This window comes from Dasypus novemcinctus, chromosome 25 (assembly GCF_030445035.2).
Source record: "Dasypus novemcinctus isolate mDasNov1 chromosome 25, mDasNov1.1.hap2, whole genome shotgun sequence".
Classification (NCBI taxonomy): domain Eukaryota; kingdom Metazoa; phylum Chordata; class Mammalia; order Cingulata; family Dasypodidae; genus Dasypus; species Dasypus novemcinctus.
In genome coordinates this window covers 62,657,596-62,680,701 of record NC_080697.1, presented here as the reverse complement: position 1 = coordinate 62,680,701, position 23,106 = coordinate 62,657,596, and the positions used below count along the sequence as shown (strand labels likewise).

The following is a 23,106-nucleotide window of genomic DNA, read 5'->3' as shown; positions in this document are numbered from 1 at the left end:
TTGAGCTGAGCTCCTGTTCTGCATTTACGAGGTCCTGGGTTCAATCCCTGGTACCGCCAAAAAGTGTATGTGTCTCCCTGGCCTGGCTCTGCCACATGTCAAGGTACATGGTGATGTCTGCTGGTCTGTCCCTTCTCTGTGTCCTGTGGATTTTAGTTTCTTGTTCTAGTAGTGCACACCCACTCTCGCACTGTCTCCTCATCAGTTGATAAACAGCGCTGGTAAGAGGATCAAGACCCACCCTGGGCCATGCCTTAACTTAAGTAACTATGCGAAAGGTCCTGCTTAAAATAGGCTCACACCCACAGGAACTGATGAGCTTTAAGAACATGGTTGTCTGGTGTATACAGTTCCAAGCCACCGAGTATTATTCAGCCCTAAAAGGGAATAAAGTTCTAATATGTGTATCAACATGGAGGACTTTGAAGCTATGTTGAGTGAAATAAGCCAGAAACAAAAGGACAAATATTGTATGATCTCACTAATATAAAATAATTGCAAGCATACTCAAGAATAAGAATGTCAGTTACCAGGGGATGTGATGGGGGGTAGAGAATTTCTATGCGGGATAGTGTAAAAGTTTTTGCAAAGGGTGGTGGTGATGGTAGCACAATATTGTGAATGTAATTAACAACACTGAATTGTATATTTGAATGTAGTTAGAAGGGAAAATTTTAAGTTGTACAGATGTTTCTAGAATAAAAAAATTTTAAAAACACCTATGAAACTGCCGAATATAACCAGTGAATCCTAAATTAAACCATGGACTGCAGTGACTAGTACAATATAAAAATGTGCTGTCATCAGTTGTAATAAATGTTCCACACCAGTTCAGTGTCTTAATAATAGGGTAGTATGTTACTACCTATTATACATGCATGGTTTTTCTGTAAGTCTACAACTTCTCAAATAAAAAGGAATGTATAAATATACTGCACTAACATGCAAGCTACTATAGAGAACTACTATAACTATAAAAGACACTAAATTTAATAAATTAATAATTACAGTGCTTTCTGATCCTTTTCTGCCATACAATTTTTGTTTAGTAGAGTTCTTGGAATCCATATCAGTCAAGTATTATCTTGGACTGGTTCCCAGACCATGGAAGTAGTTTTGTTTTTATAGGACTGATTAGTGAACTCTTATTTTTCTTATGGAAATCTTTACATATAGAGCAGCCCTTCATACAGTCACTGATAGAATAGTTAGCTATCAAATTTCCTAGGGTGATCTTTTCTCAGTAGTGGAAATGTTAGAATCCTGAAAATAATTATCGTTTGTTCTATAGGGGAAAAATATACCATAGGACATATCATTTGGTAATGTAAAGATTCTCTTTAAATGTAAGGCAATATAAAATGCACTCTGGATTGTGCAGTAGAAGTGAGAGTTACATCACATCTGCTTGGCCCAACAGACCAGCCATTGCATTTTAATCATCTGGAGGCATCTTGTGTCCCCTTGGGTACACAGAGCCGTCTGTGATTGTGGTTTGGATTGTATAATAAACGGCTCGGGTTCCCTTCTTCCTCCCTCCCACTCTCCCTCCCTCCAGCAGAGCCCATACTTCAAAAAATAGCATTCTTCAGCATCTGTCTTTCTGACATTTCTATAATGATTCAACTATGCTGATAATAAAAATGTTAACTACCACAAAATGATGAAGGTTTTTAAAAATAGGAATTTATGGTTTTTACTCTCATGTATACATAGTTTTGGCAGGACAATCAGTTACAGATATATCCAGTTATATCCTTTGCATAAAACTATTTTCTAATTTTATGACTTAGATTCTTTACCGCTGAGATTGTATTATATATTGGTCTCATTTAAATTCTAAATTTACTTTCAAAGCAGGGCATTTTTACTACTTCAGACATTTCCCTCGCTTCATTTTGAAATTTTATCGCAAGGTAGATTATGTCCAAACTTAATTTGGAGCTCAGGGTTTAATGGAGAGATTTAAATAAAAACTGAATTGGTTACCAATTTTGTATTTACCCTTCTCCCCCTTTTTTTTTTTTTTGACAGTGTCGAGATGTGAGAACCAGAGAGGTTGGCATCCAAGAAATTCATCACAAAGTTCGACCATACCAGGTTAATTTCTTCTGTTTATAGAGCAGTTAGGACCTATTTTTAGATCTTTGCCAAACCTCAACCCATACCTTTTTACCAGTAGGACAGAGCCCTAGAAGTTAATGAGTAAACCAAAGCCAAGAAAAATTGAGCATCAGACACAGATGTCAAACCTGGAAAATCAATCATGAGGGTAACCAAGTCCTAAAATAATGAAGTTCGAGAAACCGAGTCTGAACCTCATTCTAGACCAGCGCTGTCCGGTAGAGCTGTGTGCAGTATTGGCAACGTTCCCGTGCTCACCAGTGTGGTAGCCATTAGCCGCATGTGGCTGCTGAGCTCTTGAAACGCAGCTCGTGTGACTGAGGGACCGTCTGTTTTATTTCACTTAAATCATATGTAAATAGGCAGTGTGTCTAATGACTGCCATATTGAACAGTCCAGCTCTAGACCTCTAAGTGGAGTGGGGTGGGGGCTGTTTATCTCTGTGTGTGTAACTGTTAAACTGTTTCCCATTAGTGATAATCAGATCAGCCCTTATCAACAGGTGTTCCCAAAAAATTAAGCCTAAGGTACCCTACGACATTCATTGTATATAATGAATTAACTTCTCTCCTGTGCATCTAGTCTACCTAGCTACATGCTAAATTTACCGTGGGGTTTTATTTTCCACAAGAGAAACCCTTATGTAATCCCATTTGAGAAAAGCTGGAATAAATATCTGCATTGATATTTCTATTCTCAACATGAATTATTTGTTTAATTGACATTTTTCTCATTTGAGATGTTTTGAGGGAAAAAAGTAAATCCAAGCACAGTTATTTTGCCAAATTCTTGCGCAGTCCAATTATTTAGCAAACATTAAATTGAGAAGGAATCTAAGTGTTGGTCTGAATTGCTCACCTCACTAGGGGTATAATCTGCACTAAGTGTATCTAGGAGTAACCGTGTCCACATATGTAGATTTATCTGTGTCTGCATTGTTTCATATTGCATACCTTTATGCAGAGTACAGGGGCCACTTAGACAGAGTTAAAGAGTCAGAGGCCTGCCTTAACTGCTGCCACAAAAGCTTCCCCGAAAGCTATTGTCCAGTGATTGAATTTTCTTTAATGTTTTTATTCCATAAGTAGGCATAATATTTTAAATCCTTCGTGGAATGTCGTGCTTTCTTAAAATCCCATCAAGGAACAAATTACCAAAGTCACCTTTCTTTTTCCTGAATGCAGCTTTTAATGGAGGATGTAAGGCCTAGAAAACGAAACCATTGAATACCTAAGAGTCTTGTCAAGGAGGTGCTGCCAAGGGCTATACATGTGGCATAATCTTTCATTAACTTAGAAACTATTCGTGGAGAGTCAAAGATTTAAATACACTGAAGCATTTACTGAGCTGGATCTCTGTGAGAATCTCAAGGTTAATGAAGTTCAAATATTTATGGAATTGGAAAATTGTTTTCCTTTTATAATGGTCAATGAACATGGCATGAATGCTTAATCAGTGATATTTGAGGATAGACAAGTAAAAAGAAACATAACTCATTATTATTTCTTCTTTATCCCCAACTGTAGATTTTAAGCAAATAAATAACATATAACTATAAAAATGAACTTTGTTCTCTAATTTTTGAAAAATATTTGTGTGGCTTTTTATTGCACAGGTTGAATTGGTAAGGAGAGATTATGTTGCAAGTGGTGGCTGGGAAACATTCTTGTCCTATGAAGACCCTGATCAGGACATTTTGATTGGCCTCCTTCGATTACGAAAGTGTTCAGAAGAAACCTTCCGTTTTGAACTGGGCGGAGGTGTTTCCATAGTCCGAGAGCTACACGTGTATGGAAGTGTAGTCCCTGTCAATAGTCGGGATCCTACGAAATTTCAGCATCAGGTATTCTGTGTTCCATTCGTTTGACTTAGAATTAAGAAAATGGCCAGAGTAGGAAAAGGCGAATAGAATGGGCTGGGAGTGGGAGAAGAAAGAGAAGGGGGAAGGGAAAAGGGAGATAATGAAACAGAACCAATATACATAGAGTTGTTCAGTGAGTGACACTAATAAATAAGAGAGTAGATGCTCCACGCTCCCATCACCTGGGGATTGACCAGAACTTGACTAAAAAGAAACAGAAGTTGTGAAGAAATTGCTTCCTTGCTGTGACTAGATTTATAGTGTGCTACAGTGTACTTGTGGTGTAACTAAACGGCATCTCTTTTGCTCCTCCCATGAATGACGTTTTTATTACTTATTTGAACAGATTTTAGTGGCTGCTAAATTATATATCCTTATGCTGTATACCCCTCCTCATGGGTTTCTTTTCCTTCTGGGTTCCGCACCCTCCTCCATGGCTCCTGAAAGGGATTTGGCATGCTGCTGATGGAGGAAGCAGAGAGAATTGCTAGAGAAGAGCATGGATCTGGGAAGATAGCGGTTATTTCAGGTAATTGGGAGAGGGCAAAGTTCAAGATGCACTGACATTTCTAAGTTGGTACCACTACCTCAGTCTTCTCTTTGCCTCTCTTTATGATTATTACATTCAAAACTGGGTAGAGCTGAATGGTGAAGGATTTGTGCTCAAACAGAACAAAAATCCGTACAAGCAGTTTGGTGGAATAGAGCTTTCAGAAGCACTCCATCCTTGAGAGTGACAGCTTATCCTAAAACCAGTAATCTGAATTCTTTCATTCTCACTCTCCATCCCACTAGTCAACTCATCTCTCCTGATTTGTACCCAGTTATTCTCTCTGAAAAAAGAATTTAATAATATAGATCAAAGAAACATGTAAACCAATGTGGAGATTATCATTCTTGTTGTCTAGAAAATTAAAATAGAACCTTAGTTGTTGGCACAAGATGTTTAAAGGTGGAAGCTTCTTGTGCCTTAAGTATTCTCAGTGACTTTATTCGGGTGACCAGCTTTCCCCTGTTTGGAAGCTTCCCCATTCCTTATCTAGGACATCAGATAATTGAAGAAATGGGCATGAAAAGGAAACTCTGGCATGAGCGGAGCAAGAACTATTGTATGCACCCCTTCATTCCTTCTCTTACTATTGTATCCTCACAAAAATTGCTATTCCCAATTGGAGGTAAACATTATAAAAGCTATGATCAAAAATCAGTGTGCTTTTCCTCCAGGATTTGTTTCTCCATTAGGCTGTACTGCATTCCTGGAGGCTAAAGCATACCTTCTAAGAAAATAATCTTTTCTGAAACTGAAAGTCGAAATGAGGTTTTTAAAAAAATCATTAAGTGGTTGCAGATCAGTAAATGAATACTCATGCCCAGGTTTTGATGATGATAATTATGAAAATGTAATGTTCCAGGCTCACTTAATCATTTAGACTGGTTATGGTTTTTGGCATTTTCCAGACAGGTTAATAAAGCATTTCCTAGCATGGCTAGTGTTATATATTTTTTCTTTATCTTTATTCTCACTAAGAAGATGTAATTAAATGAGGTTCATCTGATTGCTGCTGACATCTGCAATAAATAAATGTTTACCTCTCAACTGTTCAACCTGTGGTTGAAACAGAAGAACTAGGAAATGGGCATGCACCTATGTAGGATTATTATCACCTGGAATTTCAGTGGCCCCTTTTGCCAGAGCACTGTCAGTCTTTTTAGTACATTGCTTTATTTCAAGCTTTAATAACCTTAAATCACCTGAAGATCCTGTTAAAATACAGGTTCTGATTCATTTGGTCTGGGGAGGGGCCTGAGAACCTGCATTTCTAGTGAGCTAAGGGTGATACCTGTGCTGCTTGTCTTCAGACCATACTCTGAGTGTGGCCAGTGCCCTCACTCTCAACAGCGTATGTAAGCAAGTCATTATCTGGTATCTGGTAACCTAATCAGTCTTTTTCCTGGAGCACATCAGTGTTTTATCGTACATCATTTCATTTGCCTTGATGACATCTTGTGCTTTGTAGAAATGTTGCATGCAGAGAGAGCCCCTGACCTGCCTAGGTCACACTCACCTGCCTAGGTCACACTCACTCACTCATGAGCTTCAGCTCCTGCTTTTCATGAGCAGGTGTCTTTCTAAGCGGAAACCAGCATCTACCTTTTTTCTAGCTTTTTGTCATAATCTAAATAATAGCTCAATTTCAGATCATCTGCTTGTAAAATTACTTTTAAAAATAACTGGCAAGAGGCTTGCTCAGAATAACATGGAAGGACCCTTCTCCCTGTCGGCTGATAAAATAGGTGTGCTAGATTTCTGCAAAGGGGTTCTTCTGGCCAGTCGGCTTCTGCTGGAGCAGCCTGGAAGCATTCCTCCTCGCCACCATTGTTCTGTTAGGGGGAGCCCCATCGGACCTCGACTTTTTTTGACTCCTAAGCTATGGTCACCCTTCAAATGAAAAAAAAAAACCCACAAACATTTGCTCTGTGGATGATGTAATTTAGTTCTCTAATTTAGTAATACATTGCTGTTCTGTTTTGAGTTTCTGAGTCAGACACCTGAGCTGTCCGTTATTCAGAACTTTCAAGGAGGGAAAATTTTAAATGTTAACTATAAAACACTTCTTATGTTGTTTTCCTTCCATGTTTGTTCATTTTGACATTGGCCTTTCTGATTTGAATATAATTATGTGGGGTTTTCTAACTGGGATTTTGTAAAAAATTTGAAATAGAACTATTTTCCATAATAAGTTGATCCTTAAAATGGAACATCTCTTTACTGGTGCTTGTGTGCTGCGTTTCATTTACAGTACTTTGTTAGATACATGTAAGGGGGGAACACTGGAGTCAGTGACCAGGATACCATTCATGGTTTGCCAGTAGCTCTCTTTGTGATCTTGCATAATTTCACTTCCTCTCAATGGGCCTTTTATTTCCTTATTAAAAACAATTGAATGAATGTACAACTATTGATGATACCAAATACCATTGATTGTGCGTGTTGAATGAATTGTATGCTTTAATTTAAAATATCAATAAAATTGATTTGTTGAAAAACAAGAACTAATTGGGTTAATTTATCTTTTATAGCCCTAACAGTCTAGGATTCTGCCTCTTTGTATCTTAATTCCTTTTAGATCTCAGTATAACCAATTATATTTTCCTGATTATTTAGTAGATTCTTTTTTAATATGTATCAGGAGACTTGTCAGTTTCATCAGTAATTGAGCTCAGTCTTTTTGTAGATTGGGATTTGATAATGATGATGATGATGAAGAAGCTTCCTGTAGATAGCTAAGCTCATCTATGGATGCATACAACTGGGGGTACTTTGTGATTTAATTGTCCTTTTTTTTTCCCTGACTTTGTCCTTAGTTTGTAAATCCATTCTTGTTCTGGATCTGTAGACTTTTATGTAAGTCGCATACAGTATGGGCTCAGATATTCTATCCTGGCATAATTAGTAGCCTGAATAAGGGAGAGACAGAATCATTTATCATTTTGGTTACTGTGGTTGTAAGAGTAATGCATTTACATAGAATTTTTTAAAATTACGTTCTTATTCATTTTGACTTCCCTTCACTATTCCAGCAGATTTTCTTCGTTACTTGGATTCTTTGATTCTGCCTCTAGACAGTGTCAACTACCAGGTAGATCTGATTTGAATCACTAGTCAGATACCCTATATTCTGTTTTTACAAAAAAAGCAAATTTCCTATGCTACTTCAATATGTTTTGTTTGAGAAGGTTCATACTGTGTATTTTATAGCTGATTCATCATTTTAAAAAGACTACAGCTGCATGAGAAAATTGATAATTTCCTTGTTTCAGCATCAAATGAAAGACTTTCTTAAAAAGGCTGGCATTTAAGTTTATTCTATTTTTTTCAAAGTACATATAATTCTCTTAGCAAGTAAACTGTGTTTTATGAAGTTTTTAAACCATGAACTCTGTGAAAATAAAGCAAAGCAAAAATGAAAGGTTTAGCTTGTCTAGCATCGACTCAGTGAGTATGTATTGACTGTCTTCTATGTACAAGAGACCAGGGCTCATGTGCAGGAAGTACGAGATCTACCTTCAAGGAACACTCATTTTGCATGGGCAACGAACTGTCTTCATCCCTCTTATTGTCCTTAACTGAAAGGAAGATAAATTTTTCTCCCCATTCTGACTTTACATTCTTTTTTAACTTAAGATTTAATTGCTTCAGAATCCAGAAATAATATTTTTTCTACATATAAATGGATAAATCAGTGATATAATAACCAGTTTATAAAATAATGTACACATAGCAAATAACACTTAATTGTTCCTAAATATCTAAGGAACTAGTTTGTCCCATTAATTCCAGTGCTTAAATATCATTCACCAATTAGCTCTTGTATCTTCTATAAATATACATTTAAGATAAACAAATTTTATTTACTTAAAAACTATGGTATTTACTTGGATGATCAGTATTCTTTTCTTTTAAGTATGTTAAGATGTAGCCATTTTTCTCATCTTTCTTGATGATATAAAATGCAATATATTGCTTTAGAAGGTAACCATAACACATTTGAAATGCCATCACTAATAATCACCATGGAAACTGGAGATATCTGATGTCAGAACTGCCAGTATCATTTCCAAAAGGGCAAATATAACTCTTGATAGCTACCATTTAAAAATCCATTTAATACCCCCAACAGAATGATTTTTTTTTTTCCTTTCAGCAATTTGGCTAGATATCAAATGCAGTCATGTAACTGTTTCTGTTTGCCAAGCTAATTGTCATGCAGTAAGACGAGCAGCTATTCCCCGAGCTCATCGTACTACCTTCGTCATAAGCAGTATTCTATTTGTGTTCTTTCAAGTAGAAAATTAATATGGCCATTGGCCAAGAATTGTACAAGGCTGATAGATCACACAGGGGTGGTGAGAAATGAGGGAAATGTCGGAATGGTTGCTGACAGAAAGCGCTACAGTCAGAGACGGGTAGTCCTTTCCTTTCAACTTATTAAAAAGGCAAAGAAGGAGGAAAAGGGAATTAAATGACCTAAAGCCACAACTACAATCCCCACTAGCCAAAAAAACCAAGGTACCTATGCTGTAGATAAACCAGTGTGACTTCCTAGGACTGAAATTAATGGTCATGTTCCCCAGAATGACTGCTTAATGATATACAGGCAGAAAATTAGTTTTGTTTCAACTGTGAGTGGCTGAGATTTACATACTGGGCCCACAGATCTTCCTGTTTCCCAGGCTACTATACGTACTCAGTTTCAGGAGGTTGTTTTAGTTGAAAGGGAAGGTACATTTGTAACTAAGTCTGTCTGATAATGGATTCATAATCCTTACCAAAATGCATCGAAAAGCTTTCCCTCATTTTGGGCTGTTTGCTAATGGACACAGGAAGCCACATTAATAAGGACTTCAGAAAGGAAGGGAAGAGAGTCTTTGCTCTTTTTTAGAGTGGCTCCTTCGTCCCTTTATGTAATTTAATTTTAAAATAAATTATTCCCCTAGTAATCCCCTAATTAAAAGCTTATTGTCTGAGTTCTATAGATTTCTCTGTTTCTTCCATTTTGACATGCCAATAATTATATACATGTTTCTTTTTTGGTATATGTTCCAATAGGTCTTTTTTGTTATCATTATTAATATCCTTCTATTTGAAGACTATAGATACAATATAAACTATTGTTTTACTACAAGAACTTTAATTTCAGCATCATTCTTAATCAGACCAGCATTGATGCCACTTGCTAAATGACAAATTAGCTGCATGTTTGCTGATTTGTGTCTATATTGTAACTCTGCTATGGTGGCATTGTTGCATAGTTCCTTTCAGGAATCTTTTTTCAATGACATGACATTCACGCACTTGTAAATGAGGGAATTTTCTACCAGTTTTGTAGGACATTGCATACCAGGTTCATTAGGCCCATTTCTCACTGGGCATCATATCTATATTAATAAATGCATGTTTTTCAAATATTCCTTAATAGGCCACTGGGTGATTCCATTATTGAGATCTTGTCAGCAACTATGAACTTTTTGTGAAGTTTTCTAGGTAGCAGCTAGTGATACTGGTTTGTAGCTTATTAACACACTTGAGGACAGCATTTGGCAAGTGTTGTTGCTATTTCCAGGCCCATGCGGCCTAGCTGTTTTGTGCTTTAGGAATGTGCACATTAAAGACTCAGAGAATAGCCGTGCTACACACCATACATTTGTAGACTTCTTTGCCCCATTCCCAGCCACATTGGGAATGATGGTTGTGTGCTTCCTAGGAAGAAGGAATAGGGTTTTCTATGTGATTCCTAATAACATTCCTGAGATAAGGAGCTTTGAGATAAGGACTGCCTTTATTGTAAAGTTGAATACTTCACAGCCTTTTTCTGAGGAAAGAAGCCCTTTCCAAAAAATGGTCTATCCTGTACTGCTGCTCTCTGCCAACTGTCAAGATACCTGCTTTGCAGATTGTTAGGTCAATTTTTATCAGTACAACTTTCATATGATTTATACTGTTCTTCTTTTCTCTAAATATTTGACATAGCTTTAATTCATTCCACTTGATAAAGCTTTTCATTTGAGTTCTGTTGGAGTAAGGGATCGGGCAGATCCTTCCCCTTTGAGTGAGCAGAGATTACTAAATAATGCTAAATATATATATACATGTACTGCCTTTCTTACCAACAACCAATATATACATTCTGTCTACTGATTTTATAGAGCCTTTGAGTTTGAGGGTTTCCAATTCTGACAGTACATACATAGGGAATTTCTTATTATTTAGTAGACATTGGTTAAGCTGTTTTCTTTTTTGACCAACAGCACACATTTCCAAGACAGTAGCTGGTGGAGCTAGGATTTTAGGTTGTGGCTACAGGATAAAGTTTCTTTATGCACCCCACTCCTTCACATCACTAAGCAGCCAGTTATCCAGTCTGTCCTCCATTTATGAATGAATCACTGGTGCTTGGTATACCAACCCAGGAGCCCCAGATCTATACCCTACATGGTCTGTTAACCTACTGCTAAGCCTACTAATTAGTGATTGTTTTGCTTAGTTAAGCCAAAACTTACTGGCGTAAAACATCAACCAATTTAAGCTCAATGGTTTCATGGTTAGAAATTTGGTAAGGTGTAACAGGGATGGGTCATCCCTGCTCCATGATATCTAGGACCTCAGCTGGGTGGCTTACTTGGCTAGAAGCCGGCTGGAATGGCCTGACGAGGACCCTTGTCGGGGCCTCCATCCTGGCTGGTAGCACAGTGCTCAGTTGAGATTGTCAGCAGGGGCACCTTGGTGCTTCTCCACACAGCCTTTCCTCATGTGGCTTCTCATAGCATGACAACTAAGTTCCAGGAGGAAGAAAGCAAGAGCTGTCAGGCCTTGCAGGTTCTGAACTTAGAAGTTCCAGAGCAAATTACCCTGAAACTCAGTAGTTAAAAGCAATAAGCATGTATTATCTCAGTTTCTATGGGTTAGGAATCTGGGAGTGACTTAACTGGGTGCCTCTGGCTCATAGGCTAATCATCTCAAGATTCCAGATTCCACTTCTGAGCTTACTCATGCAGGTTTTGGCAGACTTCAGTTCTCAAAGCTCTTGGACTGCAGGCCACAGTTCCTCATCATGCCATATGGGTGTCTCCATAGGGCTACTCACCGCATGGCAGCTTGCTTTCTCCAGTGGGAGCCATCAGAGAGAGAGTACCCCTCCAGGATGGAAGCCTTGGTCTTCGTGCGTCCTAATCTCAGAAATGGCAGCCCATCACTTTTTGCCGTACTCTGTTAGAAGAGAGTCAAGAAGTCCAGCCCAACTCAAAGGGGAAGGGATTACATTTTAGAGATTCCCAACCACAGTGTAATGTTTGCTACATTCTGTTAGTCATTGGGCTAGCCTAGATTTAAAGGGCAGAAGAAGCAAATTCCGCCCCTCAATGGGAGAGTATTTAATGGTGGCCGTCTTTGGATATTGTCCAGTGTAGCGATAGGATGCATTTTCATTACCTTTTGGTTGATGGGCATCCAGCCCCTTTGTAGAGGAAACTTGATCTGGACTTCTCTTGGGGCTGACTCTCCTCGTGCATGCCTGCACTCAAGGGTTCTTCTCCCATCCGCTCTGTCAGATCCTCATGTAGCCAGCCGTGGCAGCAGTCACGCCCAACGCCGTCCTCAGTGAGTTCAGCTGGGCTCACAGAGCGTCTGCGTCTACCCTTGCCTGCTTCTCTCCTCCATGACAGCATTCTGCTCTTCCTCTTGCAAACCTGACTTTTGTCTGGTGCTTTAGGTGTATGATTGTTGGCCGTTCTTATCTTCCATTTTGGTCTGAGGATTCACAGTCTCCCTCCAGAGATCTAACCTTATACTATGTCTTCTCTGCACAAATACCTGAAGATATTTAACGTACCTTAAAGTTGCTCTTTTTTTTTTTTAACCTCAAAATTTATTTTCTCACATTTGTGGAGGCTAGAAATTCAAAATCAAAGTGTCGGCAGGGCCATGCTCCTTCTGAACCTAAGGGAAAACCCTCCCTCGCCTCTCTCTAGCTTCTGGTGGTTGGTCAGCAGTCCTTGGCAGCCTTAGCTATAGCTGCAGAATTCACTCTCTGCCTCGGTCAGTCACATGGTATTTCCCCACTGTGTGTGTCTCTTCTCTTTTTATAAGGACACCAGTTATATTGGGAGTGGGTGTCCACCCTACTCTTACATACGATGTTGAGAATGAGGGCACTGGCCACACTCAGAGTATGGTCTGAAGACAAGCAGCACAGGTATCACCCTTAGCTCACTAGAAATGCAGGTTCTCAGGCCCCTCCCCAGACCAAATGAATCAGAACCTGTATTTTAACAGGATCTTCAGGTGATTTAAGGTTATTAAAGCTTGAAATAAAGCAATGTACTAAAAAGACTGACAGTGCTCTGGCAAAAGGGGCCACTGAAATTCCAGGTGATAATAATCCTACATAGCTGCATGTGAAGAAAGAGTTCTAAGTTAGTTCTTGCCCATTTCCTAGTACTTCTGTTTCAACCACAGGTCAAACAGTTGAGAGGTAAACATTTATTTATTGCAGATGTCAGCAGCAATCAGATGAACCTCATTTAATTACATCTTCTTAGAATAAAGATAAAGAAAATATATGTATTTCTTAGCTGTGCGACCTTGAGGGGTTTTTTTGGTTTTTTTGGTTTTTTGTTTTGTTTTTTTAAAGATTTATTTATTTTCTCTCCCCTTCTCCCCCACCCCGGTTGTCTGTTCTCTGTGTCTATTTGCTGCATCTTCTTTGTCCGCTTCTGTTGTTGTCAGCAGCACAGGAATCTGTGTTTCTTTTTGTTGTGTAATCTTGCTGTGTCAGCTCTCTGTGTGGGTGGCACCATTCCTGGGCAGGCTGCACTTTCTTTCACACTGGGCGACTCTCCTTACTGGGTGCACTCCTTGTGCATGGGGCTCCCCTACGCGGGGACACCCCTGCGTGGCAGGGCACTCCTTGCACGCATCAGCACTGCACATGGGCCAGCTCCACACAGGTCAGGAGGCCCGGGGTTTGAACCGCGGACCTTCCATGTGGTAGACGGACGCCCTAACCACGGGGCCAAGTCCGCCGCCGACCTTGAGTTTTGACCCTTTCTGAAAGCGCATTTTCCTCATAGGCTAGCTCCCATCTTGTTAGGTTTTAGATAAATTAGTATATGCAAAGCAGCTAGCATACAGTGCCTAACACATATTTTAAATACTCAAAAATGTTGTCTTCCTCCATATGTTTATACTTTATAGTAATTCAACTATAAAGTTGCTCCCCCCCCCCTTTTTTTTTTAAGAAATGAAAATGATAGAATAACAAGCTAGGTAGAGTTTAGGTTCATTTCCTGCCCCAGAATGATTTTCTCTTTTAAAGGGAAAGTGTGTTTCTTTTCAGTGTTGTAAGGCTTTACTGAGGTGTTGAATTTATCCCCTTAGGAAAAGTCCTGTAGTAACCTGGACGAGCAGAATATTGCTTTTCAGTCAGCGCAGGCACCAGGCGGACTCGTCTGCTCCTTCTGCCCACCCCCTCTCTGTGTCCTTCAGAGGTTGTGCTTGGGGGGTTTTGTTGTTGTTTTCCATTTTTATTAAATGACTGATACAATTGGCATGTACTTTTTGTTTGATATCCTTTGTTGCCTCAATACTTGAGTACACAAAACTGGATCTTAAGCTAAATGGTATGTATCTTTCAAAGGGAGGAAGAGTAAGCCATGAAGCAGAGGAGTCTCCTCCACTGAGGGCCTTGAGGGCATTTGCTCCAGGTGGGGGTGTTGCCGGGTCCCCTCCAGTCGGGTTCGTGGAGGCAGCAGCTCTTCCGAGGGGCTTGCTGCTCCAGTGCGGGCGCGACCCAGGAGCAGAGAGCCTCCGCCTTGGGTTTACCACTCTTCCCTGGTCTGCAGTCATTCTAAAGAAGCCTCAGCCGAAACATCACTCACCATTTTAATAACATATTTATATTTAATATATAAATGCACTCACAGAAGTTTTATTTTCTCCCGAAAGAGGTGTGTGTCAAGGGGCAAGGGCAGAGCAATAAGGCAACACAATGGCCAATACAGAGGCTGGTTCCTTTAAATTTTAAGTCAAATTTTGTTACTGATTGGTCCCTAAAGCCAAATCTCAGAATCTCTAGACTGTTGTAAAGTGTTCTTTTTTCACCTTATCTCATTTCATCATTGTTACAGCTGGTAAATGGTGAAGATAAAAATACTTGTCTTGCTTACATAGTAGGAAAAAGGCCCTCTTGATGTAGATAAATTCTGATAAGACAAAGCAAGCCTGAGGACTACCCCCACCCATTCCCCAGCCTTAATGCTCTGGTAAAAACCGTTTGCTCTAACTGTAGGGCTCCCTGAGGACTGCTGCATAGAGCAGTTTAGTTCCTGCTCTTTCCCCAAAGCAGGATTTGGCAGAGTCACAAGCAGGCAGAAGGGGTGGGGAACTCGGTTCTGCCTGCGTGAACCGCCCCTCACGGGAAGATGGCAGTGACGCTGAGCGCTGAGCCAGCCTGTGGCCGTCAGGCCAGGAGGCTGCTGACGGCAGCTCTGGAGGCCAGGTGCTGTTTCTTGGCTGGTTAACACAGGGAAGATCCTGTGACAGAGGACTTTATGGAAGCCCTACTAAGCCTGGGAAGGAGAGCCAAGCACTGGCACGGCCTTCACCCAGCCCAGGAAGTGGGCACCTTCTCTTCAGAACTGGCTCAGTGCGAGTGTAATGCTTGTTCTGCAGGTTGTAGAAACAGAGAGGTGCAATGAGATACAAATGGGGAAATGTTTTTTCCTCGTGGCTTAAATGAAAAGAGGTTGGAGTGTAGACCAGCTTGAGGTCAAGCTTCCTTCCAAGAATACTTACAGCTTCTCAAAGGACCCAGAAGTGGGCTCTCCATCTACTGCTGCTACATGTTATTAAAAGCAAGACTAGAAGTTTGTACGTCCCAGAGTTGGTGTTAATAGTTTCTAGAACGATCTCCTAAATAAAGACAAAAGTTGAGGTTCCAAAGAGCCTGAGATTAGGAAAATCGGTATATTCAGTTGAACATTACTGAGAAGTGCTTACTTATTACCCCTCATAAAACTATCCAAAGAGAACAGCAGCTCTTTTAACTGGGCTGGTTAGGAAATCGAGTCTCTCTCAAGCATTGAAATGTCTGGTTATCCTCGGGCTGTCTAGTCCATTGTTAGATGTAAGGAGCTGACTCTGTCTCACCTCTGGAGCTGTAAATGGTGGGCCCATGTAGACTGCACGTTTTTTTAAGTGCAGCACTTCGTTCAAGTGCACATCCTTAATCTGGTAATTAGACCATCATCGCTTTTTAAAAGAGGAAGTATAAAAGAACAAAATTAAATGTATTGGGAAACAGACTTGGCCCAGTGGTTAGGGCGTCCGCCTACCACATGGGAGGTCTGCGGTTCAAACCCCGGGCCTCCTTGACCCGTGTGGAACTGGCCCATGTGCAGTGCTGATGCGCGCAAGGAGTGCCCTGCCACGCAGGGGTGTCCCCCGCGTAGGGGAGCCCCACGCGCAAGGAGTGCACCCCGTAAGGAGAGCCGCCCAGCGCGAAAGAAAGTGCAGCCTGCCCAGGAATGGCACCGCCCACACTTCCCGTGCCACTGATGAAAACAGAAGCGGACAAAGAAAGAAGAAGCAGCAAATAGACACAGAGAAGAGACAACCGGGGGAGGGCAGGGAATTAAATAAATAAATCTTTTTTTTAAAAAAATTAAATGTATCTCCAGTGACTGACCTGAGCAGAACCAAAAGGAAGCATTAAGTGTATGTTGTGGATTCACTTGAGTAGAAAGCTAGACGCATGAGAAGTTTGGGGCATGAGTTGGTAACTGTTGAGGCTGGTGGATGGATTCTATGGAGGGAGGTTCATTATACTCTCATCCCTCCTTTTATGTTTTAAATTGTCCACAAAAATTTTTAAGTCCATAGAAAATAGACTGTTTTATAAAAATTAAAATAGCAATATAAAAGGCCAGAAATATTTCTGCAAAATTTGGGGGCAGTTTTCATTGGCTGGAAATAATGGTTCCAGTCAGCTGCCTCTCGATCTCAAGGTGGGAAACCCATTACCAGGTTGAAAAGCCATACCCTTCGTCCTCTACACGAAGTCATTCCCACTGCCAAACACCTAACGTATAGCCAATTCTTTTTTTTCCCTGACACCCTCCAGGAGACATTTCTTGGTATATATACAACATAAAAATAACTGAATACAGTTATAAATCTGCAGACATTTATTGTATGTTCATTATAAGTGAGACCCTGTATTTAGCCCTGTTAATAGAAATCATTGACTTCAAAGAGTGTGTTTTCTAGAAACAGAATTATGATTTAGTCACTCAGCTAGTGTGGAGGGAGGGAGGAATTCAGTGGCCTCCTGTGGAAGGGGAGCTGTGCGGAAGGTCTCGTAGTGGTGAGCTCTCAGCTGAGGAGGAGAGGATAAACGGGGATGTCCTTACGGAGTGGCCTGCTCTTGCAGGCCTCTGAGAAGGCCAGCAGCATAAACCAGCACGGAGGATTAGTGAATTACGAGTGATTTGGTAATCCTAGACTGTAAGTAGTACGTTCATTTGCAGCAGGAACAAAAGCTGAAGTGGCAAACCAGAGTTTTGGTTTAAGGTGCTTTATATTTCAGGGTAAGGAATTTGAACTTTATCTTAGGACACACCATTAGGGTTTTTTGTTTTGTTTTGTTTTGTTTTTCATTTTAAAAACAATTTATTGAAGTGTATATTCATACATAAACCATAAGTTTAGTGTAAAAGTTATAAACTTATAAAACAAACATGTAACCATTATACAGACCTCCCATACATCACCCCACCATAAATACCTTGCATTGTTGTGAAACATTTTTAATAAATTACGAAAACGCATCATCAAAGTATTACCACAAACTATAGTCCATATCTTATATTTGGTATATTTTTACCCCAACCCACCCTATTATTATTTTTCTCCATAAACCATATAATTTACCTAAAGTGCACAATCAGCGGCATTTGGTATAATTTAGAACTGTGTGTTCATCACTTCAGTCAATATTAGAGCATTTTCATTACTACCAAAAAAAACCTACTCAAACATTAGCACTACTAATTATAAATCCTATGATGTGTTTTCACCATTTCTGTTCATTTCCGAACAGCTTTTCACCAGTTCTGCACAGATTAAACCTCAGCTTTCCATTCTCTATTCACATTCTGTTCTCTGGTTGCTTATATTCTAGCTATTAACTCCATGAGTTTGCTCATTATATTTACTTCATAATACAGAAATTATACAATATTTGTCCTTTTGTGCCTGGCTCACGCCACTCAACATATTGTCCTCCAGGTTCATCCACATTGTCATATGCTTCACAACTTCATTTCTTCTTAGAGCTGATTAATATTGCATCGTGTGCATGTAACACAATGTGTTTATCCATTCGTCAGTTGATGGGCACCGGGGCTGTTTCCGTCTTTTGGCAGCTTGTGAATGATGTTGCTGTGAACGTCAGTGTGCAGTGTCTGTTCGTGTCGCTGCTCTCAGTTCTTCTGGGGATATAGTAGTGGTATTGCCAGGTCCCATGGTAGATCTATTTTTAACTTTCTTAGGAACCACCAAATAGACGTCCGCAGTGGCTGTGCCATTCTACATTCCCATCAACAGTGCATGAGCATTCCTCTCTCTCCACATCCTCTCCAACATTTACAGTTTTCTGTTTTGTTAATAGTGGCCATTCTAGTAGGTATGAAATGATATCTCATTGTAGTTTTGATTTGCATTTCCCTAACAGCCTTTGATGTTGAACATTTTTTTCATGTGTTTCTTCCTCATTTGTATTCTTTAGAAAAATATCTATTCAGGCCCATTTTTCAATTGGGTCATTATCTTTTGTTGAGGATCTCTTTATATATCATGGATATTAGACCCCTCGTCAGATGTGTGATTTCCAAATATTTTCTGCCATTAAGTCAGCTGCCTTTTTACCCTCTTCACAAAGTCCTTTGGGGTACAACACTTTAATTTTGAGGAAGTCCCATTATCTCTTTTTCCTTTTGTTGCTCCTGCTTTGGGTGTAAGGTTTAAGACACTGCCACCTTGTGGATGTTTCCCTATGTTATCTTCCAAAAGTTTTATGGTCCTGGCTTTTTATGTTTAGGTCTTTGATCTATTTTTAGTTGATTCTTATATGGAGCATGAGCTAGGGGTCCTCTTTCATTCTTTTGGTTATGGACATCTAGTTCTCCCAGCACCATTTGTTGAAGAGACTGTTCTGTCCCAGAAAAGTGGACTTGGTAGGTTATCAAAAATCAGTTTACCATAGCGGTGAGGGTCTATTTCTGAATTCTCCATTCAACTCCATTAATCAGTATGTCTGCCTGTATGCCAGTAGCATGCTGCTCGACCCCCGTCACTTTATAATACGCTTGAAGATCAGGAAGCGTGATTCCCTCCAGCTTCACTCTCTAGGATGACTTTGGCTATTTGGGACCCCTTTCCCTTCCAAATAAATTTGGTAATTGACATTCCTATTTCTGTCAAGTAGGCTTTTGGAATTTTTGATTGGTATTGCATTGAATCTATAAATCAATTTAGGTAGCATTGACATCTTCATGGGTTCCAATCTGTGAGCACAGAATGTCCTTCCATTTGTTTAGGTTTTTGACTTCTTTTAGTAGTGTTTTGTAGTTTTCTGAATACAGATCCTTTGCACTCCTTGTTAAATTAATTCCTATACCTATCTTTTGAAGGGTTTTTCTCAAGAAAGGATGCTGGATTTTGTCAAATGCCTTTTCTGTGTCAGTCAAGTAGATCATGTATTATTTTTCCTTCGACATGCACCATCACATCCCCACAAGAATAATGTTGTTTTTTTTTTAATTTCAATTCAAGCTCACGGACCCCTTGCTAAGAACCCCTTTTCTAGATATTTAGAATTGCCCCTGTTCACTGCTCAGATCAGAGCTAAGGACCCAGTAACGGGGTACAGGCCAGTTTCCAAGGGCCTTGGAGAGGGGCCCAGTAGAGGCACCTGACTGCCTCTTGTTTTTTTCCCTTTTCGTGGGCTTTTCTCGTCTGCCAGCAGTGGCGCTCTTTGGCAGACCTCTCAGCTCAGACCCCAGGTTCTGGAAGGATGCATTTTGTGTAACTCCCTGCTGGGCCGTGCAGAAGCCACGTCCTCAGGCTGGCCAGGGCTCACAAGCACACTTCCTCAGAGGCTCTCCTCCCTTGGCCAGCGCACCTGCCCTCCCTCTGCCTCCTCAGCCTGGGCCATAGGGGGTGTCTGAGAAGCGCATTATCTTTAGCTGCTGGCAGCTCTTGGTGCAAACAGTGTCGCAGCCACAGCTGACCTGGAAGCTGGCCTCCTGTGCAGCAGACCAAGTTTGCTGGCCAAAATCTGAAGATGCCGTAGGCTGTCCCTCCCTCTCCCCTGCTTGGGGAGGAGGACCTCTGCAGCCACTAGACCCTAGGGTGGGGTGCCAGCTGCTGCACCTTTAGCCACGGGATTTTTTGCCAAGTTCTCTGATACTTTAAAACACGGGTCGCCTTTCTTCCATTTGGCTCTAGCACAGTCCTCGTTTCTGTCTAAGGCCTCATCAGAAGTGTCCTTATCATCCATATTTCTACCAGCTGTCTCTTCAATTGAGTCCTGCTCTCTCAAGCATCTCACAGTTCTTACCAACTCTACCCCTTAGCCAATTAAGTCTTTTTAGCACTTTTGGTATTTGCAGCCACAGCACCCCAACTCTCCTTGTACCAAAATCTATTTTAGTTTCCTAAAAGCTGCCAAAAACAATATACCAAAAATGGGGATTTATTAACTTACAAGCTGACAGTCCTGAGGTTGAGAAAGTTTCCAAGTCAAGGCACCAGGCGATGCGTCTCCCTGAAGGCCAGGTGTGGGCGATCCTGGACTTCTCTGCCACGTGGCAGGGCTCAGGGCGGCTTCCAGGCTCCATTGCCTCCGCATCCAGCTGCCCTGTCTGCAGCCTGCTCTCAGCTTCCTTGGGTTTCTCTCTGTTCCCATTTTGTCTCTGCAGCTCCCTCTGAACTTATCCTGTTTATAAAGGACTCTGGTAAGAGGAGTAAGATCCACCTGCCTCACCCCATACTGAAGGAATCGAATCAGGGTTCCACCAACTAGGCCACACGCACAGCAGTGGATTAGCTCTGAGGAAATGGTCTCTTCTGGGGCCCGTCGGAGCCTCCCACTACCACAGTGAGGGATGATGCCTTTGCACTGTCACAGTGAGCGAGCACGGTCAGGTTCTGTCTTAGTGCAGAAGAGCTTTGCTCCTGGCAGCTGTGTGAAGATACGATTTGCCCACATCTCTTCTCTCTTTCAACCTTCTGGGAAACAGTGGTAACATTTGGCCTCATTTTGCATGTAGGCATCTCACAAAGGAAATCCAGCTCTAATTCACCTGTACCACCTCATGTGTTGGCCTGATGCCAGTACACAGCCTCTGAACTACATAAGCATGCATGTTTTATTGTCTGTAAATATGTATGTTGAGTATCTTGAATTTGTTAGAAATCAAGAAAAGCAATGTATTTCCCTTAGGTGGCAATTTCTGTATTTTAATGCAGCTTGAATTCAAAGTAATAAGAACGTTCCAAACCTATTAAAATTAGATTTTATATGAAATGGTATCTGATCTGTGAATGAGAGTGGTGGGAAACTGTTAGGGAAGACTTTGCTCACTTTTAAGTCTTACTCAAGTTATGCTTATTAGACAGCTCTTTTCTTACCTTTTACTTTTTTTTCCTGCTTCTTTTTAGGAGTTGGCACCAGGAATTATTACAGAAAGATTGGCTATAGGTTACAAGGTCCATATATGGTAAAGATGCTAAAATAATGGCCACATCATTCCACCTTTATGCATTGTCTTCCCTGGCAGAAAATTGAGAGTCACGATTTCTTGAGTACTCAGGCTAGAGGCTGAGCAAAGCGACAGAACCTACGGCTGTCCCCTGCAGTGCTTCACCCTCAGGCTGCAGATGCAGAGACTGGAAAATGGAAACGGCGGGACATCTGCCGACAAAGCCCATCAGGCTGCTAGGACTCTGGGTTTCCCTCTTGCATGTTCTCAAGAAGTCACTTCGGTTTTTGAAGCTTAAATTATTTACTCAGTTTCTAAAAATCTTCCTGAGACCTGCCTGCAGGTAACTTTTGACTCAGACACAGCAACAAAAGCAACTTAACTAATTTGTACACCATAATTGATGAAATAAAGCTGGGTATTGTCATTTGAGGAGCATACTTAGGAATAAGGTACGTATGTACTGTAAGGTCGTAAAGTCTAGTTGAAACTTAAGATAACTGTAGACTTTGATCTCTAGCCTTTAACTACATATGCATTTGAGAAAAAGTTAAGAATGTGGGCTTTTTTGTAAATGGAAATAATTCTGGTTACTGTGCTGCTGTTTTGAAACAGCAGTGTGATGGACAAAGAGGAATTAAAGTCGTGAGTCTGTTTTGAGCTTGATTGCAGCTTCCCCAGCCCTTGCCCCTTCAGGTGTCTGCCATTAGGACTAGCCATTACAGACCCTTTATTTCATTTTTTTTTTATTGCTTTTACTTCCCACAATCTCAGCAATTGCAAAACAGTGTAGGCAGCCACAGGTATGTTGCCAAAAGCAGCAGTTTCCCTTCTCTGTGCCCTGAGCAAGTGTCTGAGGCTGTGTGGCTCTTCGTCAAGATTGGCTTTCACAGAAGCTGTTCCCTGAATTTTAATCCTTTAATACGGAGTTTGGTTTATTTTCAATAGAGAAATGTAAGAATTCAAATCATGTGAATTTTTTAAAAATGAGAAACAGACCCAAATCTAAAAATAGGAAAAATATGTCGTTTTCAAAGTTTCATTTTTTAGAACTGCCTCTTTGAAATTTCCCAGTAACCTGCTAAGGACACGCAGCCTAGAGAGGGTCAGTTCTTAAGAGCATGGCTTAACCCTGTGCCCCTTTGCTTCTGTGGCATTTTACAAAGGTGTATTAAATGGAATTGATTCCCCTAAAAAGATTTGAAAATAAATGTTCAGTCTTCAGCATACCAAGGAGAGTTGTGTGTTTTTTTCCCACTCCCTATAAATGCAGTGACATTCACCATCAAATGACAGGATTGGGTTTCCAATCTATGACACTGTTTATTTCCTCCTGGGTGCTCTGTTTGCCATTTCATTACACTGCTGCAAAGTAAATGGAAATGGCTTCCTTATGGGCTTGATGAGGAACTATAAAGGCTTCCCATAGGTATAAAGAATTTAGTTCTCAATTATGCTTTTATTCCCTGTGAAAAATAAAACTCTTCAGCACTGTGGAAAGATGGCAGAGTGCGAGTCTCCAGGAGTCAGTCCCCCACCTTAACAATATTAAACAGGCAGGAGCTGTCTGAGTCGACTGTTTTGAAGTTCCTGAGTCCAGTAGAACACTGCTAGCATCCAGGAAAGAGCAGGAGGACAGGCTGGAAGATTTCAGTAAAGACCAGTCCGTTGCCCTCTGGCAGTGGGTACCAGGGCACACACCACACTAGGCAGGCAGCAGTGGGCTGGGCCCCGGGCAGAGCTTGCTGACGCTGGAGCCAAAATCCAGTTCCCCAAGGTCCAGGGATTGGGAGAGACCA

At 40.8% G+C, this 23,106-nt stretch overlaps 1 protein-coding gene across 1 annotated transcript in view; it reads left to right on the top strand.

Annotated features, from left to right (window-relative positions):
- ELP3 (elongator acetyltransferase complex subunit 3) overlaps nucleotides 1–22,536 on the top strand; it is an 81,295-nt gene extending 58,759 nt beyond the window's left edge. The window contains exons 12-15 of the mRNA XM_004463147.3: nucleotides 2,035–2,100; nucleotides 3,740–3,967; nucleotides 4,433–4,514; nucleotides 21,267–22,536. Of these exons, the coding sequence (XP_004463204.1) occupies nucleotides 2,035–2,100; nucleotides 3,740–3,967; nucleotides 4,433–4,514; nucleotides 21,267–21,343 (453 nt within the window). The 3' untranslated portion in view covers nucleotides 21,344–22,536. The remainder of the gene's footprint in view (nucleotides 1–2,034; nucleotides 2,101–3,739; nucleotides 3,968–4,432; nucleotides 4,515–21,266) is intronic.
- The last annotated feature ends 570 nt before the right edge of the window (nucleotides 22,537–23,106 follow it).